This window comes from Accipiter gentilis, chromosome 20 (assembly GCF_929443795.1).
Source record: "Accipiter gentilis chromosome 20, bAccGen1.1, whole genome shotgun sequence".
NCBI classification, from domain to species: Eukaryota; Metazoa; Chordata; class Aves; order Accipitriformes; family Accipitridae; genus Astur; species Astur gentilis.
The window spans coordinates 18271047-18298939 of record NC_064899.1 but is presented as its reverse complement, the minus strand read 5'-3'; the positions used below and the strand labels follow the sequence as shown (position 1 = coordinate 18298939).

The 27893-nt window shown below is 43.5% G+C and overlaps 1 protein-coding gene across 3 annotated transcripts in view; it reads right to left on the bottom strand.

The window, feature by feature from the left end:
* Positions 1–27893, bottom strand: part of HIVEP1 (HIVEP zinc finger 1) — a 125047-nt gene that overhangs the window by 35447 nt on the left and 61707 nt on the right. For all 3 annotated transcript variants that reach the window (XM_049823995.1, XM_049823997.1, XM_049823996.1), the window contains one exon: positions 18221–18274. In XM_049823995.1, coding sequence (XP_049679952.1) covers positions 18221–18274 — 54 coding nt within the window. The remainder of the gene's footprint in view (positions 1–18220; positions 18275–27893) is intronic.

Here is a 27893-nt window from a genome sequence, read left to right as displayed (position 1 = left end):
GCTACCCTGTGCAACACAGAGCAAGCAACCACTACCTGCCCCTACAGTCCAATGACCAGCACAATTTTCATCTCATGAACTCACTTCGTGTTGCAGAATTTTAAAAATCATTGTAGGCTTCCATACAGAGACCAGATTTTCAAATCTAAGTGCCTAAACTCTAGCTCCTAAATCTGTACTCCAGCTCTGAGGGCACTGCAAATAAGATCAAGCCTCTTCCGAAAGTGTTCAAATACTAACTGATGTCTTAAACTTACAGCTAAAAGATTACTCTGACATGTAACAATGGTAGCGATCCAAAGATGGAAGAGTTTTCAAAAAGAGAGAGAGACCATTACTAAAGATCTTATTCTGATTAAAGGTAAGCTTCCTGGTGTCTTTAGATATTCAAAATACTCTTATTCTTGACATCTGATACTTATTTTATTTTGATTTCACTGAAACTATCAAAAGCACTCATGAATCACCCCACTGGGTCTGTTGCCATGAATAAGAACATTATTATGAGATAAAGAAATAAGTCTTGCTGGCAAATGCAAGGCCACCAGAACTTACATTAAACACAGCAGGGCATAACTAAACTTTCATTTTTTATTAAATTACCCCTTTAGCTTCATACTACCTCCTACACGTTAAGTACAGCCATAAGTATTTTTCTTAAAATTACAGTTTTTCCAAAATCTTGGTTACATAAACCACACATACAACTATGGAAATGTTCACAGTCAAGAGAAAGTTTTATCAAGATTAACCCCAAGCGCTGTGCTTAATTTTAAGCACAAATAGAGAAGATTTTAAAGTCAAACACCAACAATTTTAATAGTCTTATTTCAGATGCCTAACTTCAGCCTTCTTGAGACAGTCACAGGGTGGTCACTCCCCATTTCAGAGGTCAGGGAGCAAGTCAAAGAACCTGGGGCACTCCAAGTCAGCAGCAATATTTGAAAACCTCTGTCAGTAGGCTTAATCTATGCTTAAGAGCTTTTATTGCTGAGGATGCCAGTTCAAACATATACAGAGCGGACCCTTAAAAACCACTTGCACTGTACGTAAAGCACAATTTGACATTAATTACTTAAAAAGAGGGAGGGAGCTTTGACATTCAAAGGCTAAACCAGTCTGGTAGGGATTGAATCAAGTGTTCATCTGTGGCAACGTTTGTCCTTATGTTCATATCAGCAAATACTGGACCATTCCATAAAGCGTGGATGAAGAAAGTATGGTTTCATGATTTCATACTGCCAGTAAACACATGACTATTTTTCTTAGTGTTTTTAACAGACAACACTAAGCTCTGGGTTGATATGTGACCCATCAAAGGTATTGTATTGGCTGTCAGCAAGAGAGAGGTTCCCCAATCCTCTTTTAAGGGTCATTTCACACCAGGTTTTCATACTGGAATGACTATTTTATTAGCATACTTTCTCATCATTAACCGAAAGAGCAAAAATCCTACTAACACAAGCTCCAGGAAAGGTGCAGCTATGTTAATATGTGGTACTAGCACTCATTTGAGTAGTGTCATTAGCCTAAATGACAGCATACATTTTTGTAAAGTCAAATTAAATTTTAATGCTCCCTACCATCACACCCTGGTAAGCCTGTAAAATCAGTGTATCTCAAGTTCATGTATTAAAGGTAATTGTAGAGCAAATGCATGTTGATATATACACCAAGGAATCATACCAGTACCTCTACCACTAAGTAAGTTTCCAAAATTAAAAAATTAGTATTTTATAACAACACAAGCTAATCCAGGTGGGAAGGGACCTCAGCAAGTCTCTAGTCCAACCTCCTGCTTGAATAAGGGCAAGCTATGGGATCAGACCAGGGTCCTTAGGGCTTTGTCCAGCTGGGTTTTGGGAACCTCCAAGGAGAGTCTAGACAGCCTCTGTGAGCAACATCTTCCATGGCGTGACTGCCCTCAGGGGAACAAGCCAGTCCGTGCCTCCTCCTCTTTCAGCTTATTCCCGTTGCCTCTCATCCACCCTCCTGCCATCCTCCATTGTGAAGAGCCTGACTCCACCCTCATGATACCCCCCAAACCACCTCTTCTCCAGGCTGAACGAGCCCCGGTCCCTCAGCCTCTCCGCGCAGGACAAGTGCTCCAGCCCTGATGGCCGTGCTCTCCCAATGCTGAACTCACTCCGGGTTTTTGATGTTCCTCCTGTACCGCGGGGCCCGAAACTGGACACAGCAGGTAGACATGCCGAGTAGGGGAGGACAACCCCGTCCCTTGATCTCCCGGTTGTGCTCTCATACCTACAGCCCAGGACATGTCGCCCCGCCGCTGCCAGGCGTGCTGCTGGCTCCTGCCCAGCTGGCTGCCCCCCACACCCCCAGGGCCTTGCTGCAGAGCTGCTGCTCCCCGGTCCGTCCGTCCGTCCGTCAGTCCCCAGCCTGTCTCCCTGCAGGGGCTCCTCCTGCCAGGGCGCTGCATTTATACCTGTTGAAACCAGACTTATGACTCCACTGGTTGTCCACCCGCCCACATCTTAACACCCTAACTTGGATACAAGAACACAGTGGCCGAGTGTGTCAAAAGCCTTCTTAAAGTCAAGGTAAAAAAATGACATCCACTGCTCTCCCCTTGTCCCCAAATGTAGTCACTTTATAATAGAAGCCGTTTTATCATAGTCACTTTATCACAGTTTTCATCTGTTTCCATTGTTATGAGATTGGAATACATAAAGCTGCAGGTCTGCAAAGTACTTTTGCACATGTTTATACCCAGCAGACTATTTGCATGCTTCTATAAGTCTTCATCTTATTAAATCATCTGGATCAGAATACAGACCAATAATACACTCCCTGGCTACCTGGGCAATGGCATCCCCCAGGAATCCTGCTTTTCTGTTTTTCTTGTTGCTTAATTCCTTTTCCCATTTGCAACTTCCACCACCAAACAAATCACATTAGTAAATTCTGTGCACACTTCATCTCACCAATGACAAAGCTAACAGGCACCTCAGCAAAAACAATGCAGTCTAAAATCATTCAGTTTGCTCCACAGGATGCTTTAGCATCACCACAGATATGGCTGGCACTGCTTTATATCTAAATTTGATTATATGCAATTTATAGGTTTTCAGCTAAATACATTCCAAGAAATACCCATATTGCTGGCTCCCAAAAGTGAGCAATCATTAAGAACAGGCAAAAATTTAATAACGTTTGGTAGAAATGGTGAAGTTTAAACTATACAATCTACTTTTTCCACTAACTATATTAGCAGGAGTGGATTACCACTTTGAAGGTAACACTGGGGAAAGGAAGAAGTATTTCTTGCCTTTGAGTAACATTTTCCTGAAAAAATAGGCCTGCCTATAGCCTGAGAGAGACAAGAGCTGGTGTGGGAGTGAGCAAGAGGCTCCTCAGACCCCACGTCTCAGCATCTCTCCTACCAGTGTTTGAGTTGCAAAGATGCACTGAAGCTGAAGGGGCAGAATAACTTCCTGGACTCACCAAAGCTAGGGTAAAGAGATACAGAAACGATTGATTCGTTAGTTCGAAACAGAAAAGGTTCTTCCCAAGAATCAAGAATACATACAACCTAGTAAGGGAAATACAGCAAATGATAGGTTTAAAGGTGCAGCCACAAAGGCGTACTCTGGGCTATTCCTCACGCAGTAGATGAAATACCGTGGCACCATTAGCGAGGGCAGAGCGGATTAGCTTTATAAATTGTGCAATAACATCTTAGCATAACATGTGATGGGTTGACCCTGGCTGAACACCAGGTGCCCACCAAAGCCATTCTATCACTCCCCCATCCTCAGCTGGATAGGGGAGAGAAAATATAACAAAAGGCTCGCGGGTCGAGATAAGGACAGGAGAGATCATTCACTATTACCGTCACGGGCAAAACAGACTCAATTTGCAAAACATACTCAATTTATTACAAATCAACCAGAGCAAGGTAATGAGAAGTAAAACGAAATCTCAGAACACCTTCCCACCACCCCTCCGTTCTTCCCGGGCACAACTACCCTCCCGGATTTCACCACCAAGCCCCCCCAGCGGCACAGGGGGACAGGGATGGGGTTTATGGTCATCACACGTTATTTTCTGCCGCTTCACCTCCTCAGGACGAGGGCTGATCACACTCTTCCCCTGCTCCAGCGTGGGGTCCCACCCACGGGAGACAGTCCTCCACGAACTCCTCCAACGTGGGCCATTCCCACGGGCTGCAGTTCTTCACGAACTGCTCCAGCATGGGTCCATTCCACGGTGTGCAGTCCTTCAGGAGCACACTGCTCCAGCGCGGGTCCCCCACGGGGTCACAAGTCCTGCCAGAAAGCCTGCTCCGTGGGCTCCTCTCTCCACAGATCCGCAGGTCCTGCCAGGAACCTGCTCCAGCGCGGGGTTCCCACGGGGTCACAGCCTCCTTCGGGAACCCACCTGCTCCGGCGTGGGGTCCTCCACGGGCTACAGGTGGAGATCTGCTCCACCGTGGACCTCCCTGGACTGCAGGGGGACAGCCTGCCTCACCAGGGTCTTCACCACGGGCTGCAGGGGAATCTTCGCTCCGGCGCCTGGAGCATCTCCTCCCCCTCCTTCTTCACTGACCTTGGTGTCCGCAGGCTTGTTTCTCTTACATGTTCTCACTCCTCACTCCGACGGCAGTTTCTCTCCGTCCCAACTTTTTCCTTCTTAAAAATGTTATCACAGAGGCGTTACCACTATCACTGATTGGCTCGGCCTTGGCCGGCGGCGGGTCCGTCTCAGAGCCGGCTAATATGGGCTCGCTCTCTCTTGAACACAGGGGAAGCTTCCAGCAGTTTCTTACAGAAGCCACCCCTGTAACCCCCCCCCGCTACCAAAACCTTGCCAAACAAAACCAATACATTCCACCCCTCGCCTCTGTGCATCACATTTTTAAGAACTATCATTAAAATCCACATTCATCACACAAAGTCTTCACTCACATCACAAAAATAATTCCCCACACCAAAATCAAAATAATATCATCACAAAACTGACAAAAGTGGACAATTTACACACACAATCCACCCCTCATCCCTTCACCACAATTACAACAATAAAGATTCCCCACTCATCAAGCAGCTCTTAACTCTCTAGCTGCGTTCAGTCCATGTTTTGCCCGTTACCTCTCTCAGTTACTATCCTTATCTCAAATTCCTCACATTGCCCGCATTCTCCACCAAAAAGACTGTGATGGGTTGACCCTGGCTGAACAACCAGGTGCCCACCAAAGCCATTCTATCACTCCCCCATCCTCAGCTGGATAGGGGAGAGAAAATATAACAAAAGGCTCGCGGGTCGAGATAAGGACAGGAGAGATCATTCACTATTACCGTCACGGGCAAAACAGACTCAATTTGCAAAACATACTCAATTTATTACAAATCAACCAGAGCAAGGTAATGAGAAGTAAAACGAAATCTCAGAACACCTTCCCACCACCCCTCCGTTCTTCCCGGGCACAACTACCCTCCCGGATTTCACCACCAAGCCCCCCCAGCGGCACAGGGGGACAGGGATGGGGTTTATGGTCATCACACGTTATTTTCTGCCGCTTCACCTCCTCAGGACGAGGGCTGATCACACTCTTCCCCTGCTCCAGCGTGGGGTCCCACCCACGGGAGACAGTCCTCCACGAACTCCTCCAACGTGGGCCATTCCCACGGGCTGCAGTTCTTCACGAACTGCTCCAGCATGGGTCCATTCCACGGTGTGCAGTCCTTCAGGAGCACACTGCTCCAGCGCGGGTCCCCCACGGGGTCACAAGTCCTGCCAGAAAGCCTGCTCCGTGGGCTCCTCTCTCCACAGATCCGCAGGTCCTGCCAGGAACCTGCTCCAGCGCGGGGTTCCCACGGGGTCACAGCCTCCTTCGGGAACCCACCTGCTCCGGCGTGGGGTCCTCCACGGGCTACAGGTGGAGATCTGCTCCACCGTGGACCTCCCTGGACTGCAGGGGGACAGCCTGCCTCACCAGGGTCTTCACCACGGGCTGCAGGGGAATCTTCGCTCCGGCGCCTGGAGCATCTCCTCCCCCTCCTTCTTCACTGACCTTGGTGTCCGCAGGCTTGTTTCTCTTACATGTTCTCACTCCTCACTCCGACGGCAGTTTCTCTCCGTCCCAACTTTTTCCTTCTTAAAAATGTTATCACAGAGGCGTTACCACTATCACTGATTGGCTCGGCCTTGGCCGGCGGCGGGTCCGTCTCAGAGCCGGCTAATATGGGCTCGCTCTCTCTTGAACACAGGGGAAGCTTCCAGCAGTTTCTTACAGAAGCCACCCCTGTAACCCCCCCCCGCTACCAAAACCTTGCCAAACAAAACCAATACAGTGCAGCCACAAAGGCGTACTCTGGGCTATTCCTCACGCAGTAGATGAAATACCGTGGCACCATTAGCGAGGGCAGAGCGGATTAGCTTTATAAATTGTGCAATAACATCTTAGCATAACATAAGCGAGACACCTTTGCCCTGAGGCACACACCTTGGAAGCTCCCCTGTGATACACTTTCATCCCAGACGTGAAAGCCTGCCAAATCTTGTTTGGCCTTGGGACAGGTAAAGAGTAAATGACAAGTTGCAGTCTGGGGCTGTCTCTCTGACAGCATCTTTTCACGTCATGGCTACTCACATCAAGATAATCTCGATGGCGAGACTTCTGATGGGGTGTAAGGACATAACTACCCTATGCTAATGAGACCAAGAAAGATCTTCGTGAGAGTTTGGTCTCATTTTGTGCATTTAGCTTGCTGGCTTGAGTGAAGAAACTAACAACCGGCAGATTTTTAGCTGCAAAAACAGCGTGCCTGATGAGGAAGACCTTGAAGATCAAACAGCAATAAACATCTGACCACTGAGGTAACACTAGAGCCTCAGCTGAGAAATGCCAACATCCATATGTGAACAGGAATCAAATGCAACATTTCAGCACATCTGAAAATCTCTGACCAAAGTGAAATGGATATTTTTTTCCCAAAGAAGAGTTAATTTCCTGCCCAGCATGAAACATACAGAATGAAACATGACATTTGATCCTGATTGAGATTTCCCACTACTATGTGTATAAGAAACCAGCAGAGACTGAACCACTGTAAAGTTCCACAGGACTTGAGCATTTCATTGAAACACAGAAGAAAGGCAACACAAGAATGGCAAATGCCAACCACGCAACCTACGGTTAATGCCTAACTACTCACACAAAATATCAATATATGAACATTCAGCAAAAGTGTATAGTACAGTTTTTTAAACACACTCAAAAAAAAAAATATTTACTATATTATGTTGCTCTATAGAACATAGAACATATAGAACATCTACTGGCTCTGCATTACAGCCATTGAACAACACTACCTTTCTAATCTATGCAGAAGCCGTAATACTAAACCAATTAAACTAATCATTGTTTAAGTGCTGTTAAGATAAAGCACGTTGACTATGAGCAGGTGCAGAGACTTTATGACAGCTAACATCAACAGCCATCCCAGTCCAAGTTCTTCTTCCTCACTGGGCACTCCAAAGATATGAAAAAAGGACAGGATGCCTCCCCAAAGACAAATTAATGAGCTCCCCATCGAAGCCTAATCTGAAAACCAGTTCCACCCAGTTATCCATGTAAGAATGAAACTGTTTAAACATAACCAGTTAAAGAAGGTATATTGCCAGAAATTAACTAAAATACCTCAGGGACATCTGGAAATCTTCACTGAACATCAGGCAATGTTTGAAGAGTTTTACATTAAACTACCTGTTTGCAATTTAAGGATTATCGTTTTTACTGGAAAATTAGGATTTGGCTAGTAAATCATTAGAACAACTTCTACCCCTAACACACAGAAGAAGAAAGGCCATTAAAACAGAATTATAGAATGGCTCACGAAACAGCAACCAGTTTAAGGGTTATCAGCAACAAGCAACTGCTATCTGGTCAGATAAGATACTGAATATAAAATCCCTAAACACGAGTCTGAGGGGAAAAACCCAGAAATTAAAGGAACAAGTTGTTAACTAAACTCTCTTTACATATAATAATGTTCAAACAGAACAAGCTCCTTAGTCATATTCTCTGCATTTCTTTAATTTAATCTTCCATTTGAAAAGCAGGGATCAAATGGAGCAATTTCCATACTGCCTGTATGGAACTGAAGAGAAACGAAGAGCAGCAAAGAGCTTAGACCTAACAACTGTACTATTTAAAAATAGAGAAAGGAATAGGAGCTCTGGCAAAGTGAGTAGGAAAAGCCTTACAAAGCAGGTCTGTCTTTTAGGACTAAATGGTGCTGTGAACATGACTAAAGCTGGAGAAGTTGATTTGATGGAAATCTAGACACCGGGAATGTCCTAACCATGCAAGTTCGGTCTGGTGTGCTAGAGGTGGGAAGGATGATCTCCCTCCCCCAGGTTTCTTCAGCATCAGTGGGAGACCCCACTGAGCTACTCTCAGCTCTTTTCCCATCCTCGGCTGCCCTTTTCCACAGTTGTCCACAGTCTCTTTTTAATCCTTCTCACACAAACACACATGCACCTTTTTAGGAGATTCCTGTGCAAGACTCCATCCAGGCCAGCCTATAGCATATAACTACCAGAGAGTGGTACACTGTATCTAAGCCACCATCCATTTATATGTTATATTTTCCCTTTAGAAGGCGGCCAAAGGAAATTAACGACTCCCTGAGCTAAAAGAGTATCTGGAAAGTATGAAAAAAAATACTCATTACTCATATGCAAGGCAGACTTACAAGGAAGCTAACAAGTGAAAAAATCTTGTGTTTCTACAACTGGCTTGCTCCCAGCTCACATCAGCTAAAATTAGCAACCTATTGCATTTACTACACGCGCGTAGGTATGCCTCCTGAATTAGCTAGTTTGTTAGCTCAGCAGCCTCCCAGCACAAAAACGAGCTTGTTCTGGCCTCAGATTTTAGGAACTTGCATGAAATCCTTCTGTGCACTAAAGCAGGGTCAAGCTCAAAATGTTATTGAGTCTGAAAACACAGCCACTGATTTAACAATGCACTGTATCATGATTTGGTATAGCCACTTTCCATTTACTACCAGGAAAATGCTTCTTCAACAATTGTTTCACAAAGTTAATTTGCATGATGTCCCTTTGAAAACGATACTTGCAGGTTGGAATCTCTTTGCTGGACTGTCACTCAAAAAAATTTGCTATACTTGTCAGGAAAAGTCAAAATACTATTACTTTAACATCCCATTAATGCTTTAACCAAGTTCTCATAATAGCTCCAAAGGATGAAATGTTCAATTTAAAACTGTAAATCTGTTTGTCTGCCTGTCAAAACAATACCAGCTCTTGCTGTGTCTAGCACCAGGAGTGGATTTACCAAGCAGATTTCAGCTGCTAGTAGTCTAAACTAAATGTACTAACCAAAGAAAATTAAAATAGAAATAACAGTTACAGACATTGACTCACAACCCAGAAGGTTTACAGGAGGCAGAAAACTTCCCTGGGTTAAGCCCATATTCTAACGTCATTTCTCAGAGCAAAGAGCATGAAAACATCTCCACTTTTATCAGTTTTCCCCCACTAGTAAAACGAGGACATTAAGATGTACTTAACTATTGAAGACGAAAGCAATGAAAAATGACGTCAAATGATTGGTATCAGAGACTATTCCCACTCCCTCGGAAATCAGGAGAGTTTTCTCACTGTCCTTCATCGGCACAAAACGCTGCACTGACTGTGCCTGAAGACAGAAAGGATCTTTCAAGTTGTCATTGTTGTTATTAGCAGCATGAAATGTTCCCTCAATGTGAAAACACCAGAGATTTTAAGAATAGATAGGACTTTATGAAAATGTGAGATCTTGTGTGACATGAGCTACAGACACGAATAGTTCCTGCATTAAGCCAATCACGGCTGTCTGAGCTGCTCTAAATATTTTAGGAAAATAGTTCAGTCTTGATTTAAAGCCTTATAGTTTGACGTACACAGAACAATTTAAATAAATTGCCTCTCAGACACATGTATTGACATATTTAATGTAGCTACAATCATTTTATGAAATCAGACATCAGGAAAACGCACAACTGAATTGCATGAAATACCATTGCTAGCTTGTACTTTTGAACATTTGGAAAGTGAAAGGCAGGTAGCTCTGGTGTGTGTCAACAGAAAAATAAAAAGGCAAGCTAATCCTCTCGCTAACGTTAAGTAGCAAACAGGACACTACTGTAACTTGCAACTTTTGAAGATTATATGCTTCCATTTAGAGTCACTGTATTTCTAGCCCATATGGTTGCTGAAGATAAGGTCGGAAAGATGAAAAGAATCAAATGAAACTTTGGATCTTGGTTACATGTCTTGGTTAAAAAGTAAGGCACAGTTTCCTACAAATACAAAATGGAAAGAAAATGTTTTGGACTAATGACAGTACATGGGTACCACAGCAGCAAAGAATCCAGAAAGCTCACATGCTTGCAAACCTACAGGAAAAATTCAGGGAAACAGCTGTGGAGGATGAGGTCACTCTAAGCTGGTGAATCAAAATGCTTAAATTGTTTAGCATCACATATCCAGAGTTTTGTTTGATCTCTCCCCTTCTTGTTCAATTTCCTATTTCCCTTGCATGAAAGAACACAGTTTAGACCCCAGCTGACGACCCAGGGAGCAGGGTGCACCCCCAGCACGCAGCGCTCCCGCCTGCTTCTTGGCAGGGAACGCCGCCGCGGCAGAGGTGGGATGGGGACTGCCTGCCAGGATGGGGAGAGGGAAGGGACCTGGCCGCTCCTTTGGGGCCAGATGGTGGGCTGATGAGAGTCGCCTGTAAGCTGGGACGTGGCAACATAAGAAGGGCGTCAGTCTTTAAGGTAAGACGGATGCAATGTTTTCTTTACCTACGGAGAATGCTGGTATATTTATAATAATGCATTTAAAACTCCCTCTACAATTTTGTCAATAACATGCATTCATTTAACAAGAGGGATGATAAGGTAGGGAGGGTTTGGAAGGACTCCGAAGATACAAAATATATCTACCACGAATCTGCAGCAGAACCTATGTTTCTGAAATAAAGTCTCATGTTTCCATTTATAATGACAAACTTCCTCACCCAAATCTCAGTGCTGTTCAACTTACTAGAAAAATAATATTCTGGTTAAAAAAAACAGCAGATGGGCAAACAAGGTAAAGGGCATTTAATTTCAGTTGCCTCTCCTCCATGCCAACACACTACTCTGAAGGGACTGCAAGTGTGGGAGGGGAACATATGTGCATGTGGATTGTGCATCTCGGAGAATATTTGCTACCGGAACCTAATTTCTCTTTTCTTTACTCTTTCTTTCCATGATCACTCAAATGTACATTCACATGATGGGTGGTTCCACACAGCTATATGTGGACCTAAGCAAGTGAAAGGAGAGTCTTACAGTCCTGCATGCAAAGAGTGACCATAGAGCCACTCCACCAAATGCTGTGTCAACCTTAAGGATTCAGAGACAGATCAGAACCCACTGAAAGCGCAGATGGAGGCCCTGGGTAGCCCCATGACAGAGGCTGGAAATAAAGGTATTTTTCAACAGCACCCCAGAAGTTGCTTGGACCTTGTTGGAGTCCAAACCAGGGCTTTGAATGGTTCTGTCTTGGTGGTTTCTCAGTAAATACTGACAGCCTGCTGCCATTTAAGCAACCACTGATTGAGTCAGACAGAACTCTTGGACCTGCCAACAACGTTTCTGCATCTCAGGATGCAAATGAAGAGGGCACTACTAGTATCGAAGCATGCGACTCTGGAAAGAGAACTGATCTGGGTGAAATTCTGATACTGTCTTAGAGACAAACTTGTGGTACCTCTGGAAGAGAACTCTATCGTCAAGATAGATCTGTCACAACGCTTGGACTTCTGAAGAAGTGAGAGCAACTTAGAAATCCATCTTCATAGACCAAGAAGTGAACAGCTATGCTGAGGATCTGAAACTGAGGACGCAGGAGAACACACAGCTTTGTCTTCAAATTCCACATGCAGCATCTCCAGCTGCAAGCAAGAATCTGAAAAAGCCCTTTAAGGAATGTTAAAATGATGGAGTGAGAAAGTATAGTAACTTGGTTGATAGGCAAATGACAGACTCATCAACAGGTGCTAAACAGACCATACCAGTTTAAGGACAGACCTGATCCCTTCAACTCAAGTGAGTACTCCGAAATGAGTACTCTGTCAGAATTGGTAAACCGGAGGGGACCAACATAATGCACTGATGTGAAACTTAACTGACAGCTTATTCCTTTCTGCTATTTATGACACCGTCTTTTCTGGGGGTAAGATCAGGAATGCTGTAACGAGAACATGGATCCTCCTGGACCTTGAAGGAAATGTGGTGTTCAAGAGGTAAACCTTCCCATGCTTTGTCTGAGTAAAGTCAGCTGCAGTTGTTGAGGCAGCGGGTAATACAAAGCCTCTGATACCTAATAAGATAGGTTGAAAACAGGCTTCTCCTTGAAGCTAGACAGAGATACCTGCCCGTCCTGGGAAGAGATCAGGAGGGGAGACTGGCAGGTGCCTGCATGCCATTAGAGGGACTGGAAGTCTGAGTTCAGGACGGATTTGTTAGATTGCATACAGCTTGCAGTAACAATCAGTAAACTTGTTTAAAATTTTACTTATTGAAGAAAAAGGTACAAACAGTCTACCCATCTCCCCCTCTCCTGCATGTGGAGGTTTTGGCTGGGATAGAGATAATTTTCTTCATAGTAGCTAGTACGAGGCTGTGTTTTGGATTTGTGCTGGAAATAGCATTGATAATACAGAGATGTTTTTGTTACTGCTGAGCAGTGCTTACACAGACTCGGGGCCTTTTCTGCTTCTCAACCCACCCCACCAGCGAGGAGGCTGGGGGGGCACAAGAAGTTGGGATGGGACACAGCTGACCCCAACTGACCCAAGGGGTATCCCAGACCATAGAACGTCATGCTCAGTATATAAAGCTGGGGGGAGAAGAAGGAAGGGGGGATGTTCGGAGTGATGGTGTTTGTCTTCCCAAGTCACCATTACATGCGATGGAGCCCTGCTGTCCTGGAGGTGGGCTCAACACCTGCCTGCCCATGGGAAGTGGTGAAGGAATTCCTTGTTTTGCTTTGCTTGAGTGCATGGCTTTTGCTTTACCTATTAAGCTGTATCTCAACCCATGCGTTCCTTACTTTTAGCCTTCTGATTCTCTCCCCCATCCCTCCGCGGGAGGGTGTGTGAGCGGCTGTATGGTGCTTAGTTGCCGACTGGGGTTAAACCACGACTCTGCAGAAAGTCAAAAACTTGATCAGACAAGAACAGGAGCTTATTCAGAGGAATTAATTCACACCTGACAAACAACCATGACAGTCTGGAAGTCTAAACTACAATGTGGCTGAGGAACACCTGCGTGTCCCCAGACCATCCCAGACCACCGTATACTCTGAGGACACGGCAATTGCCATTGAAGTAGAACAAGGAAATCCATCTTCCATCTGAAATAGCCATTTGTCATTGATCCTTTTGGCTGCGACATGGCAAGAAGCAGTTATCTGAAACAATGTGTTTTAGTCCAGAGCAGTACTCCTAACAGCCAGAGAGACCCCAGGATCGGTGTGCAATGCAGAGTACACATCAGGCTATGAGATGGCTCTTTTGTGGATCTGCCATCCGTTTTATGGCAAATCTTGGTGTTGCTGGAGTTTGTCACCAACTTTAGTTCCCTGAACAGTTTCAGAAGCAGAGGTAGAGATTTAGGTGGCAGTCTTAGCATCGCTGGTGCCAAGTATGGAGATAACCAAGTTAGTTCCACTAGTCCTAAAGAATGCAATGACGGTGTTGGTGGAGCTGATGCACCTAGGGCCCAGACTGCCGTGACGGGCAGAGAACTGCTGCAACAGATAAAGAAGAAAACAAATGCTTACAGCGCTTCATATTGGCCTTCAGTGGCTGAACTGGTTCTGGGGATGACCAAATCAGAAGCCGCTGTGGTAATCACAAGGATCTGAGAGGACTTGACTTTACCAGTCTGGAAGGGAGAAGACAGAGAGACTTTCTTGGGATGGCTTTCTTAGGAGGATGGCCAGCGGTAGATCAAAGATAAAGCAGTTGGATTTGGCTGACTGGTTTCCAGCCCACGATACCCACTGGGTCCCACATCAGAGAAAGCTTTCACTGCCTTCTCAAGCAGAAATTTTCTGTAGTCCAAGCTCACCATCCCTTCCAGGTTTTAAAGAACATCACGTGGAGCACTCGCTGGGAGCGAGACCTTCTCTGTCACACTAACGTAACCCTGTACATGTGTCAGAGGATGAAATTCAACCCACAAAGTAAGGGCACACTCAGGGTGTAAAACAGCCTTGGGAGATATCATCAAAGCTGAAGAGAAGCACAGCTTCTACTGAAAATACTTAGCAGCAATTGGGCAGTTGAGAGAAAGTGAAGTGACACAAGAATTATCCACCTCACATGCTCACTGAGTGGGAAGGTGAGCATGGCCCCTAACTAACATGCTTCTGGTCTCGAGTGGAAGGCCATTTGAATATCCATAATCTGAATGTGTTTGTGGACTGTCACTCAAAAAAAAAAAAAAGTAGGTCTTCCAGTTGCAACTTTATACTAAATAACCAAAGTCCTCAGACTTGAAAACTATGTATGTTCATTTACTGTCTCCTCTGTGTTTAAGAGGCTCCTATTCCAATTTGCACTTAATTGGATTACTACCGCTAATGGCAAAATGAAGTGTTAAATACATCTTTTTGTAGTCAATTAAATTTAACTTAAATCCCACACAAGTATAAAGTTACGACTGATCAGTGCAGAATGCTAGTCAGCAGAAACCCAGCATGATTAAACTTATGAAAAATACCGCCCTGCAAATATGCTGTGCCACTGACAGCTCTGCTACTGACAGAGCAGTAGTTAACTTATGATAAATTCCACAAAATTACATTCCCTATTCATTTCAGATAGGAAATAAACAAATCTAAAGTGATCTAGATGAACTGAAAGACAAAATAAATTAACAAAGAGGAAAAATATATAACCATACTTCATGTGAATCTGTATACTCTGGACTGTGATTTAAAAGAACTTATGTGAACATGTGCACATTTTTGTTTATTTTTTTAGAACAAAACATGGATTTTCTTTTTTTCAATGGCCTTCAGACTCTAAAGCTTCAAATAAATCATTCTGTTTACTTCATTATTACCAAGAAATCTATCTGTTCAGACTTTTAAAAAACTAAAAAAATGGCAGAGGACATTTTTCATCTGAAAAGAGTAACCTTATTACCTCAGTTATCTCTATATCAATTTTCTATGTAAAAATTTCTTTTTCAACTGCCAGCCGTATGCATTTAGGTTAGAAGCCAAAAATTAAGGAATGATCTCTTTGTTTCTGAGATGCTGAAAGCTGGGTGCTACCACCATGTAAATCTTTGCAACCCTATCCTTTTCAGAGTACATCATTAAGTGTACACTAGAGAATTTCTCCTCCTTTGTGCAAAGATGTTACTGGGTCACATGTGAGAACAAATGCCTGAAAGCAGAGGTTAGCTCGTCTTTAGCTTGAACATGTCCATCACAAAAAATAATGCAGACCAATATTATTTCTGCAAGACCAACAGCAACATGAGCAGCCAGATATACTTAAAATGCCAAGTTCTTTATGTTTGGATGACAATACCACTTATCTACAATCCACTAAACAAAAATACATCAAAACTATTTAGCAGGAGGTCTAGTTTGTTGAAAAGTCTCTGTAAATGTTTAAAGGACTGCTATTACCATCTAGCCACTTTTTTTTTTTTTTTTTTCTTCCACCTTTTACAAATACATAGAGCAACATCACAGTCCTGGTGCCCACATGAGACAGTTTGTATTAAAACTTCCCTTGAAAAACTAAACCAGTCATGAGATTGGAGAAAAGAAAGCTGAGCAAGATATGGACAAGATTTATAAAATCACGAAGGCAGTGGATACGGTGACTGTAGAACTATTTAACAAATCAGAATGCTTGAACTGGGGGACACCCCCTGAAAATTGAAGAAAAATTGGAAATTGAGAAAAAAATATAAAATAATACACTTTTTAATGTGATTGGTAGTGAACTTCTGCAGTTTGCTGCCAGAGAATGTTGGATGCAGACAGCATTTAATCAAAAGGATTCATGGATAACAGCTCCATAAATGTCTAGATACTAAAGGGACAAGGCAGACATCCCTAATCCAATGTGTGGACAGCATGAGGGGAACGGACTATAGAAAGTGGCCAGGCTTATGTTCTGTCCTTAAACAGTACGTGCTATGGCCTCCATTGGAAGCCAAATGCTGGGCCAGAAGGACCCTGCTGAGATCCGCTTGGGTATTTCTTCTGTTCTCTAATCTTCAAAAAGTTTTGAAGTTCATTGTTTCAAAAGATAATAAACTTTCATTCCAGGACAGAGCATCAACAATTTACAACACTGTTCACAGATGTGTCACAGGCCAGAAGGACAGTTCACTACCATGAAAGGTGAATGCCTACCCAGAACAACACAAAGCACTGACACAGGGTACCGTTAGAGGAAAATATCTCCCACCAAATCCAGCAGCCCAAGAGAAGTGAGGCTGCTGCTGCTCCATGCCCCCAGGTCCAACCAGTAGGAAAATGTTTTCCCTACAGGGACATGCACACAAAGCACCTGTATACACCATATATATACATATATATGGCCAGACATACAATTCCCACAGACACTCTGAGCATTCATACCAACCCTAACTACCTCATCCTGCTCCCTCGTCCGGCTGAGCAGGACAGAGTTCCATTAATGGGAATATATCTATGTGTCCAAGTTGGACCCCATCAGCAGCTGGGCTCAGAAACTCAGTCTGCCCAGTGGTTACCCCTGGATCCCAGTCTCCCCAGTTGCTGCCACCTGGACATACAAGCTCTTGAGGCTGCTGCCCCACTCCAGCTGCTGGTACAGACCATCGCACATGCCGGCAGAGCTGTCCAGGACTCCCCTGTTCCCAATAGGCACCCCCCTGTGCTCTCACCCCTACAGAGACGCAGCTGCTCTCATACCCAGAGGTGGCCCGTAAAGACCTCCAAACCCATCCTGGACCCCAGACCACTTTACCTACTCACTGGCTCCTCTGGCATGATCTTTGCTAGCAATCACACCCACACTCACTCCAGCTGCTGCACCACAGACACACTCACGGAGTAAAGAGCCCCTCACTGGAGAACAGCTGAACGTGGAGTTCAGTAAGGAGACAGGACAGCCCCTGCTAGCATGCAAACAGACCCTTTTTTCCAGTTATCCCTCTGCTCTGTTCCTTCCCATATCGCCTAAACCCCTCACTTTGTCGACCTTCGGTACATCTCCTAGACATTCCATACTCAGTCCTGTGCAATCCCGAAAAGCTTTTCCCCTGCATCCCCCACGATGTCCCACAGCCCCAGCTAGGAATGCCGTTAGTCCAAAAAGTGACCACGAGCTGCTCCCCATCGCTCATGGTGATGGGTTTCACACCTGGACACTGGAGCTGAGGCTCTGCGGGGACAGCCCTGGGAGGGGACCGGGACAGGGTCTCCCTTCCTCCAAGTCCTTAATTTGGGTTTCTGCCAGCCCCCGTGCTCCTCTGGGCTTGTGGAGATGGACCTTTTGCAGCTCTCCCGTGACGGGCACAGCAGTAGCCCAGCAAAGTGTTGTTTTGGGCTCCCCTCCGCAGTGCCTCTCTGGGCATCTCGGCGGGCGTGCAGGTGAACTCCGTCACACAGCCAAACAGGTACCACCGCAGCCAGCCAGCCTTGAAATGCAACGACGTTCCACCAGCTTTCTAAGCTCTAACACACAGATTTAATCTGTCACAGGTCATCTGCTTCTTAAAATAACTTGCAATGATCAATCCCCCTTCAGCATCTGGTAGAAATCATCACGTATTGCTTGCCATAAACCAAATATGGTTATTAATGATTAGGTAAATCATACCACGATCCAACGGTTAGCACAGGCTGCAGTCAATAACTTGTGCACATCCCTAATGTTACAGCTTCAGCAGTCTCATCAAGGTCAAGGCAGCTACTCAAGCAGTTAAAACAAAGCCTTTGTGTCTCAGCAAAATTGGGGTGTTACAGACACAGCCCCTGATCTGCAGACAGACACGCCTGGGGCCTCATCCGGCACCCAGCCCAGGGCAGTCTTTTCACTGATGCAGGAAGGCTTTGGTTCAGCCTCAAGAATCGCAATGCTTTTTTTTCTATTTCATTTTCTGGGTTTGTTTATTACCTCTCTGTTGGTCTTCTGTTCCATTAAGTTGTTTTTGTGCTTCTTCAATTTTGTCTGCAAGAAAGAGAAGTCATTATTAAAATACATATATAAACCCCCAAGATTTTAGAAAGTAATTTACTGAAATCTGTCTTGAACTATCTGTTTATATTTAGGAGTGATACCATTCACACATAAATATGTGGTACATTATGACTAATACAGCCATATAAAATTTTATCATGTTTTACCAGCAAGGCTATTGACATGTTAAATTACACGGAACTGAGAAAGAAAAGCACTGGCATTGGATCTGCAGTCAATGGCTAATCCCGCTGTAGTTTCATACCACCTATAATAATTTATGCAGTCAGGGGACTCTTCGGAATAGATATTATGGTGCATTACAGAGTATTTTAATACGTTTTTGAAAAATGCTGCAAGAACAAGACAATGCAGCACTAAACACAGCGCTAGAAACAGCAAACAGGATTTGCTACGTGAAGCGATGGAGCCAATACTGTCACACGGGAGTAGCGGGGGGTGAGCGGTCGCCCCACACTTATTCCTCTGTGAAACTACCCAAAATTCCCACACGCGCAGCAGGAGCAAAAAGCAGCCTCGAATCTTTACTCTCGCCTCGTTCTCACAGATCTCCTGCTGCCCCCAAACACATCGGTGTCGGGAAGGGAACGGCGTTTCTGCCGCTGCTGCGCCGGAGATCCCCCGGGAAGGGGGATCTCGTTCTGCACGCGTGTGCGTTTGCATGTGCAGAACAAGAAGCAAGAAAAGGGGCAGCTGGAATGAATAAAAACTTGAGACCGAGTTCTTTTTGGTAGCGAACAGTCCTCTGAGTGGCTTCAGGGTAAGAGGTTGTGTTGGTAGGAAGCAGTGGCACTGGGAGAGGCTGAGCTCCACATCAAACTATGGCCTGAACGACCAAGATCTGAGCTTGGAACATAGCTTTCAGATATAATTGGTTATTTTTCAAAAATACCTGTGAAAGCTTTTCTTGTTTTTTTTCTTTCTTTTTTTTTTCTTTCTTTTTATTCTCTCTTTTTTTTTTTTTTTTTCCCCCTTGGGAGGGGCAGTTTTTATAAAATTAAATTGAAAGACTAGAACATAACTGCATTCATCCTAAACCTCTCCGACTTTACTGGTACAACTCAAGAAATACCAGACTTCATGGCTGCCATACATAGAAGGAGGACAGTTCTGCAAAGTCCTCACCTCTTTCTTCACGGAAGTGGAGGCTGTTACTTGGTCTGACTTCTACTCATCGTACCTATACAACACCAGGTTTCTAGAAAATGGTCCTTTCTTGAACAGACTTTTAAATCAGTGGGTTTAAATGACTTCTCTAATATTTATGAGCTGAGCCACTCAAGCAGGTTGGAACCATTTGTTCACAGATGAAGTCTGAAATTGTTTTCCCATTATTTTCTCAATAAAACCAAAAAATTATAAAACTGAAACAAACCCTCCTCGCAGGTTTTAAGACCAAGTTTTGTTCAGCTCACTCCAGTTCTGCATTTCTGCCTTTCAGAACTAGTACCGGGTTTCCTTTCTCACTAAAGCTCAATAATTTTCTCCTGTACGTTGTCCCAGAGAATGCGCCAAACCGTCTCACAAGGATGCTAACCAGGCAGACTCCCAGAGCCAGAGCAAATGAAGCTTCTAATGAGGAAGACTACCACCGCAGTTTAAAAGCCAAACTTCTTCCTTCTTCCTCTGAGGTTAGCGAGACATACGTACATAATTAAAGGGAAGTTTTATACACAGTTTCTTTTGTACTGACTTACTGGCTGCTGAAGACAAACACAAGCAACTCAAAAAGAGAACAACCCTTCGCCAGCTCTTTACCAAGACTTGATATTAACATCTTCCTGGATTTCAGCTACTGCTGAAATACTATATGTATCTATACATTTTTTTATAGAAAGGGCTGTAAATAACAATTTCCAGCAAAAACAAGAGGAAACTTAAAGCATCTTTTATATACACATGCCACAAATGCTATTAGAGAAAAATTTATCCAGCATTCTTATAGTGTTTTCCCACAGACTATTGCTTTACAGAAAGGTGATGGAATAAGCAACTTCCAAAGCTGCATGACAGCTGAAGAAATACATGAACACACAGCAAAAAATAAATGTCAACAAATTAACCCTGTAAATGAAGCTGTAAGATTTACCAAAAAGCAACAAGCAATCAAAACCATAGATAAGACTATCACACTCATTTTCTCTCTGTTTAGAGATGTATCGAATGCACAAGATATGGTGTTTATCTCGAGAGGATGTAAAAGATTCGTCAACAAAATTTATTCTTAAGTACACAGACAACTGCCGTTTCATTATTAAAAGAATTATCTGCACATTTCACATAAATGCTACAAGAAATGTATGCATTTAAATTCACGATGATCCTATTTTATAGAGAAAAATTACTTAAGTATTTTGGAGGCATGCCACATTAGATTGACAGAAAAATTAAATGCTTTGATTTCCTTACGTGAATTCTGTCTCCCTCATTTAAAAAAAAAAAAAAAAAAAAAAAAAAAGAAAAAAAAAAAAAAAAGAAAGAGTTCCTATCAGAAATTCCCAACCACTTCTTTGTCAGACTGTAATCCCAAACAATGAACCACAGATAACAGAAATAATAACTAGGTAAACATGTGCTTGGTACGCAGCCAGAAAGTCTCCTACACTTCCTGCACCTCCTTATATGTTTTCTCCAATGAGTTATATTTGTTGTGTACATGTCTTCATACCTATGGAGGTATCTCTGGGCCAAACAGTTTCGAGCATCATGAACACTGAAAAAATATCAGTGTTGGTTCTGGAAACCGAGAGCACTGATTGTGACTGTAAATGAGGCATGGATATTAACATGGGTCTACTTGCTAAACGTTTCATTGAGGACTACACCCTTGTAATGAGCCACATCCCACAGCTACCTGCTCTTGTGATTACACTGAAGCATGTTTAACACCATCATACAAAATCTGTGGCAGCTGCTTCCCAGTGTGCTGCACTTTACAATTACAGATTCTATATGGGCGACTGCCTTACGAACCGCTGCGTTTCAGGTGGGAAGAGCGGGCTGCGGACCACCCACCCCTTGACACCGAAACGCAGCCTCCCTGGTTCTTCGGACAACTGGCACGGATGCTGACAATGACTTGTTAAGTAACATCAAATTTATATTATTATCCAGTCATTTCCTTCTCCTTTGTCTCATTACATTAGCCGTATGTGAAACATTTTAAGGCAAATTATTTCACGTAATGTACCATATTCTTTCACAATAATATTATAGACTCTCTAACGGCACATACCTCTGAAAACTCTTCGTAAGCAAAAATATGTTACACAAAAATCAGCTGCAAAACCTAGGAGGAACTGAAAACTGCGAAGTCCACTATTAACTGCAAATAGTATTATCTGATCCAATACTCACTTGATATACTATCATTTCAGATTTAAACCTGTGATACTGAAGATACTGTCTATTCTGAAAATTTTACAAGGGTAACATTTCTTTATCACTGGACTACTACTTACCTTTACTAGGGTAAGAGAAGATAATTTAACTAATGGAAATTTCTAACACATGGCAGGCACAGCACCCCCTATTCCCCATACAATGACACAATAGCACCTATCTTGGATGACTGGATTATTGTAAGACCTATCCCAATGTCCCCAACCTTCAGCAGACAGCCTTCTGGAGTAGCACACATCTAGAAGCACACGGTGACGGTGACAGACACACTCTCGTTTAAGACAGGACACTTCTCATTAAGTCCTTACTAGAGGGGGAAAAGTGGAGCAGCAATGAAAGAAGAAATCATCCTATATGCCGCTGTATAGGGAGGACACTCTACGAGACAGCAGTGTCACAAGCCACGGAGGCAGCACTTGGTTATCCCAGGCAGGTGCATACCACAAAAAAGCAAAGCACAGGTAACATCATATAATAGATGATATATTATAAATATATAGTTTTAGATATATATACGTATACGTGTGCTTGTGTGTAAAATAAAATGAAACAACACAGGTGCAATGGCTTTTCTCACTCTTGTATTAAAGCTTTTCGCATTATTGTCCAATACCGCTCTCCCAGCAGGTTATCTGCTGCATGGAAATATCATCAAATTCCTTGGGGTTTTAAATATATAATGTAACTGCGCTTTTTAAGAACGCGAGGAAGGAGATTGGCATGCAGTAATATATGCTTCTTGTTTTACACGCCTCCTGCTGTGATAGATCATTAAATGGATACCAACAGTCTGAGTTTGATACGGTGGTGCTGTGGTGGGTTTTTAAACGAAAAAATAAGGCAGATTTTTCAAAAGCTTTACATTCTCTATTTTTGATCTTCACTGAGAGATATAACCTCACAGATTTTAATTACACCACAAATAAAATGCAGTTTATAAAGATCTTTAGGTGGTTTTTTTTTTAAAGGTACCAGCATATCAACATATACAAACCTGAACATGTTTACCTGTGTTAGAAATGCATGAGGATTTTTCAAGAAAAGCTTTAAAGGCCTTATTTGTATGGTCAGTTAAGGAATCAAAATAAAGGTTTGGGAATTTCAGCAAGGAAAGCAGAAATACTGAACAGTATGAGGTTTGCAAAATATGAAACCAGTAACTTCTGACAGCAATTTAAGCTGGAGCAAAAGAAATCTTCCATTTGTGGGTTTTGTTTTGGTTTTTTCATCTCTTTTTTGCTCACGACAGTCCCCATGCCAGTGTAATGAGATGACTTCGTCCTGCTGAACAAGGCACCCCGTACAGCAACAACACACAGAGGAATGAAGAAGCAGTCACTGAGGAGCACTGCTTTTAAGCCACCAGGAAAGCTTACATGGCAGCGGTGCCCGAGAAAGGTTCATTAGCTTATGCAAACCACCCAAACACAAATATTTTTCGTTGTACATAATTGCATGTGCCTGTATCACTGTAAAAAGGGATTTTTTTGGCTTCTTGTTGAGGATGCAAAACTTCTGCTCTAAAAAATTAAAAAGAGCTTTTTTTTTAAAAAAAATCTCATGTACTCTATTTATCAGTGGAGAATTAGCAGATTTACACCATGTTGGATGCTAAGAACAGGCTACTTAACCAAAACTTTAAAAAATACAAGCTCCTATCTTTCCTCAAAGGCTAGGGCTGTATGTCCAAATATTTAACCAAAAGAGCTGGAAGGAAAATGTTAGCATTTTTTTCCCTTCAGTTAAAGACAAGAACAATTCTCAGGCCTTATGCCTGAGTCATGCTAAAAATACCTCCTGCAAAACAGCTTCAGATCGCAACAGCTTTTCTTCTTGCTTTCTCAAAATCACACTCTCTCTTACCTTACTGCATCAGAAGACATTTGAAAAGTAATTTTAAAAATCGCTTTGCATGCTTTCTTCAGTGGACACAAAGAAAGGTACCACTTTAATTATTTTTTCTTTCACTGATCATCTAGATCACTAGCAGAGAAGAGAACTGCAATGACAAAATACTCTTCAGCTGAAGTGCATTAATGCAATCAGTCTATCCATTGGGCAGTATTACTGAAAACAGAACTGTAGGTGGGTTTTCTTTTTGGGGGGGATATGCACAGCTTGAAAAAAACACTGATGAAAGGTCAAACCAGTGCATTTACCATTGCTACTTAAATTCAGAGAGCAAGTAAAAAGAGACTGATTTCCTCGTGTGGAAATCTCCACCTTCTGACTGTCGAAACCCACTAAGCTACTGTGCCAGTAACAAAGTGCTTTGCATTTCACTGGATGAGAACTGTGCCTGAAAACACTTATTATTACATAAATTAATAAACAAACAAACAAAGAAATAAATAAAAATACCACCTGGGTAGTGCAGAGTGGCACAGTGGATGAAGAAGGGCTCAGATTTGACATGGAGGGACCCGAGCCCACCCCCGGGTCCCACTCGAGCCATTTCACACCTCCCACGGTGGAAAGCCTCGCGCTTCGAGCACCCATGCCCGCGCGGCGCCGGCGCCGGTGGGAAGGGCAGGAGCGCGTCACCGATGATGATGCACACCGCAGGGAGCCGACGCAGGCTCCCGGGTGGCGGGTTCCCTGGGCATCAGAAGCAGCGTTTAACCCCAGGGCACCCCGCCTGGGGCAGGGGGTACCCGCCAGGGACTGGGGAGGATGGAGAAGCACCCACGCCCCAGCATGAGGAGGCTGCAACGCTAGGAGGAGGGAAGGCTCTTTACAACTTGCTAAAACAAGAGCGCCGCAGTCCTAATGCGTTTTGGTTAACTGAGGCGAATCCCAAGATTTCCTTTAACCCACTAATTAAAAAAAAAAAAAAAAAGGCAAGAGTCTTGTCTGTACACGGAGCCCATTAGTTTAATTGAGAATGTGGCGCAGCTGGAAGGGCAGTCAGGGGGGATGCTGCCTCTTGCCCGTCCCTCGCAGGCTTCCAAAGCTGAACCCCAAGCACCAGAGATGAGGGAGAGGGTCCCAACCGCAGCCACGGCTAGCAGCGGGAAGGAGGGACGGCAGCACCGTCCCTGGGTGCCCAAGGAGGGGACCCCGCGCAGCCAGGAGGTGCAAGGGCTGGTGGACCCGGGCACCCGAGGACGCCTCGGATGTCCTGGAGTTCCCACCGCTGTCTTGCCCCCGCAGGATGAACGCCCACAAAGCTGGCGAACAGCAGCAAAAAGACATTTCACGAAACCCATAGGACAAGGTGCTCTTCTCGCTCAAATTTAAATCTACTTTTAATTAGAAACCACTCTTCTGTCCCCGTATATTTCCCTTTTTAATTCAATGAGGAACACCCAAGATAAAAAGGAAGAGATCAGATGAGGAAACACAGTCCCTACATCTTCTCTCTCATTTTACAGTGTGGGAACTTGACACTTTTTGGTTTTGCAGTTGCTCCTTTCCAGTTTGGGGCTTAGAGAATCACAGCACCACGGCTTAGTGGGTTGCCAAACGTTGAGCCTGATAACTTGATAGCGCAGATGTCCCCAGCCTACCAAAAATGCAACATAACCAGATTAAATCTCAGTTTCTCAGATTCTGCTGGGCTTGAAGATTGCTTGCACAGCTGTAAGAGAGGCGGGGGGAAAAAGACCTCTTAAAAATTACGTGAATTCAAAACTCTTAGCAACTAGTAGGATGATGCAGGAACACCTGTCATTTTTAAAACTATCAACTTCTTTTTTAAACATCTTAAATGAGGTTTAAAACATCTTAAAATGTTCTACTAGTCATCATAACCTTGACTAATGACCTGTTTGATCAGTTTTTCAGGAAAATTTTAGGCATTTTCTTTTTAATGTCAACTTTGAATGCTCATCACACTCCCTGCCATATATAATTATTTGCATTTAAAAATGAAGAACCCATGACAGATACTTTACATAACCCCGTTGAAAATAGAAGATAAAAATCCTCCTCTGATTATTCTACATTTTAAGAAAAAAAAAAAAGCTTGCATATTTGAAAATACGACCTGTAATGTGCAGATTAAATTAGTATCAGCAATAAACAGCTATACTGTATGTACAATAAAACAGTCAATGGAGAGGTTGTGTATAAATTAAATATATAATAGCTTTATCCTTGCCATCACACATATTACTTAAGCATGGCAAGGGCTCCTGATGAGGTTGACAAGGTGTATGCGCATAAATTACATAAGCGCTTTGCATATGAACCCAAACTCAGTCCCTGTGTCATCAATTTATGACTGGGGAGCTTTCAACTTTTTTTTTTGTTTACATGATTTGAATTTTTTATTATGAGGCTTTTAAACTCATTAAAAACTGAGCACAGGAGGTGGGGAGGAAGAGGATTTTTGGACGGCTGTCACCTTTCAGAAGGATATAGCAAACAGCAAGGCACCTGTGGGGACAGGCACAGCAGCTGCCAAGCACAAAAATTCCCAAGTGCAGGTGAAGTACCTCCAGAAATGTCCCCCGCTTGGCACCTTTTCACCCTGCGTAAGCCACCGTGCAAGGGTGGCACTTTCCACGGCTAGTCCCTTTTCCACCTGCCCCACAACGGGAGGAGGTCCTAGATCCTAAGTGTACTTCTGAGAGCTGCCAGCTGTGTCACCAAAGATAATTCATTTACACGTTGTCTCCCTCCTGTACCAAAGCACAAACACAGGTACTGATTGCAATTCCATTTGCATAGCTCCTAATCAGCCACCTAGCACAATAATTACACCATTGCTATGCTGATGGCTAGAGCATTGTTCTGCCCCGACTGCCAAATTCTAGCTGTGTACCTAGGACAGGGTGATTATTATCACTAAAATCTGCTTAATAATTATTTAACAGCCTCTAGGGCATTTGCTCTTCCAGGCTTAATTTCAGCTTTCTGAGTTTTTTTCTATATCTAACCCAATATCAGGGTTAAAAGTTAAAACAAAATATTAAAGCCACGAGACGCTCTAGGTTCACCACCTTCTCCAAGCTGCTGCTTTGAGCACCTTCCTACCTTCTGCACTGAGACAGGTTCCCTCCCCTGTAAGTCTACTGGCCTTTGATCTGATGTCCCAGAACTGGAAGAAATGTTTGGTTTTCATGTTTGTTTTTTTTTTTTTTTTTAAAGCCTAACACAGAAATTAAATAAACGCCAGTGAAATACCTGCAAGCATTTCTAAAAAAAACCAAACAACTTTTCCACCCACCAGAAACATATGTAAAAATAACACCACGTGGGGCCCAAAAGATTTAATTTCTCTATTTTCTCAAATAGAGCTCCTATACCAAAGCAGCAGTCAAGCCAGCCACTCCCCTGCCAAACAGGGGAAAAGCTTCCCATCCATCTTTCTGGTACTCCAAACCCACTCATCCTCACCTGCAAGGCTGCTGAGGGAGGGCTTGCCCAACACAGAAAGGCACAAAACTGGTTCCACAGGTAGAACGACATCAAGAGCTGGTGTTTCATCACCTGAGACAACAGCGGAGAGGCTTTCTGCAAGTTCTCGGAGGGGTCAAACTGCTCTATAATTTCTTCTATTTGTGGAGTTCCTCACGCGCTACTGAGTTTACAAGGCAGAAATCATGTAAGTAGACACCTTCAGCACTCAGGAAGCTATAGCACCAACAACCCTGTTTAAACACAGACTGCTTAAGCTTAGCATATACCTTAAAAATTATCACTTTTCTGAGATCCTAAAATCTGGATAGAAATCGTTTAAATGATTAGACCTTTAGTAGGACTTTAGATACTGAAGTTCTTATAATTACCTGATATTAATATGGACCATAAATAGTACAGGCTAAGAAAAAACCCTGTTTTTTTGATGACACTGACAAAAAACGAAGCAAAGCAGAAACCTACAAGAGTCAACCAAAAGTCCAGCCCAACGTCTTGCTCCAGCAGCAGCCAAGAGCCAAGAGCAGAAGTCAAGGGAAAAGCAGAAGAGGACACACAGTAAGTCCCGGACTTTAAAACCGCACAGCACTGAAGCAAGCCCCAGGAGCTGCAGTTGAACCTCATGCGTATCACAGACTATTCCTACATGAGCTTCTCCAGGAGTGCTTTGAATCCGTATGAGATTTTCAGATCTCTCTTCTTCAAACTGCAGGGCCTCATCTATTTAGTCGTTTGTAAAAACAAAAGCTGTTCAATAGACTTAGGACCTCTCCAGCTTTTGCAGCACTGTTTTGTCCTCTCTAGAGTTGGAAGTGAAGAAGGG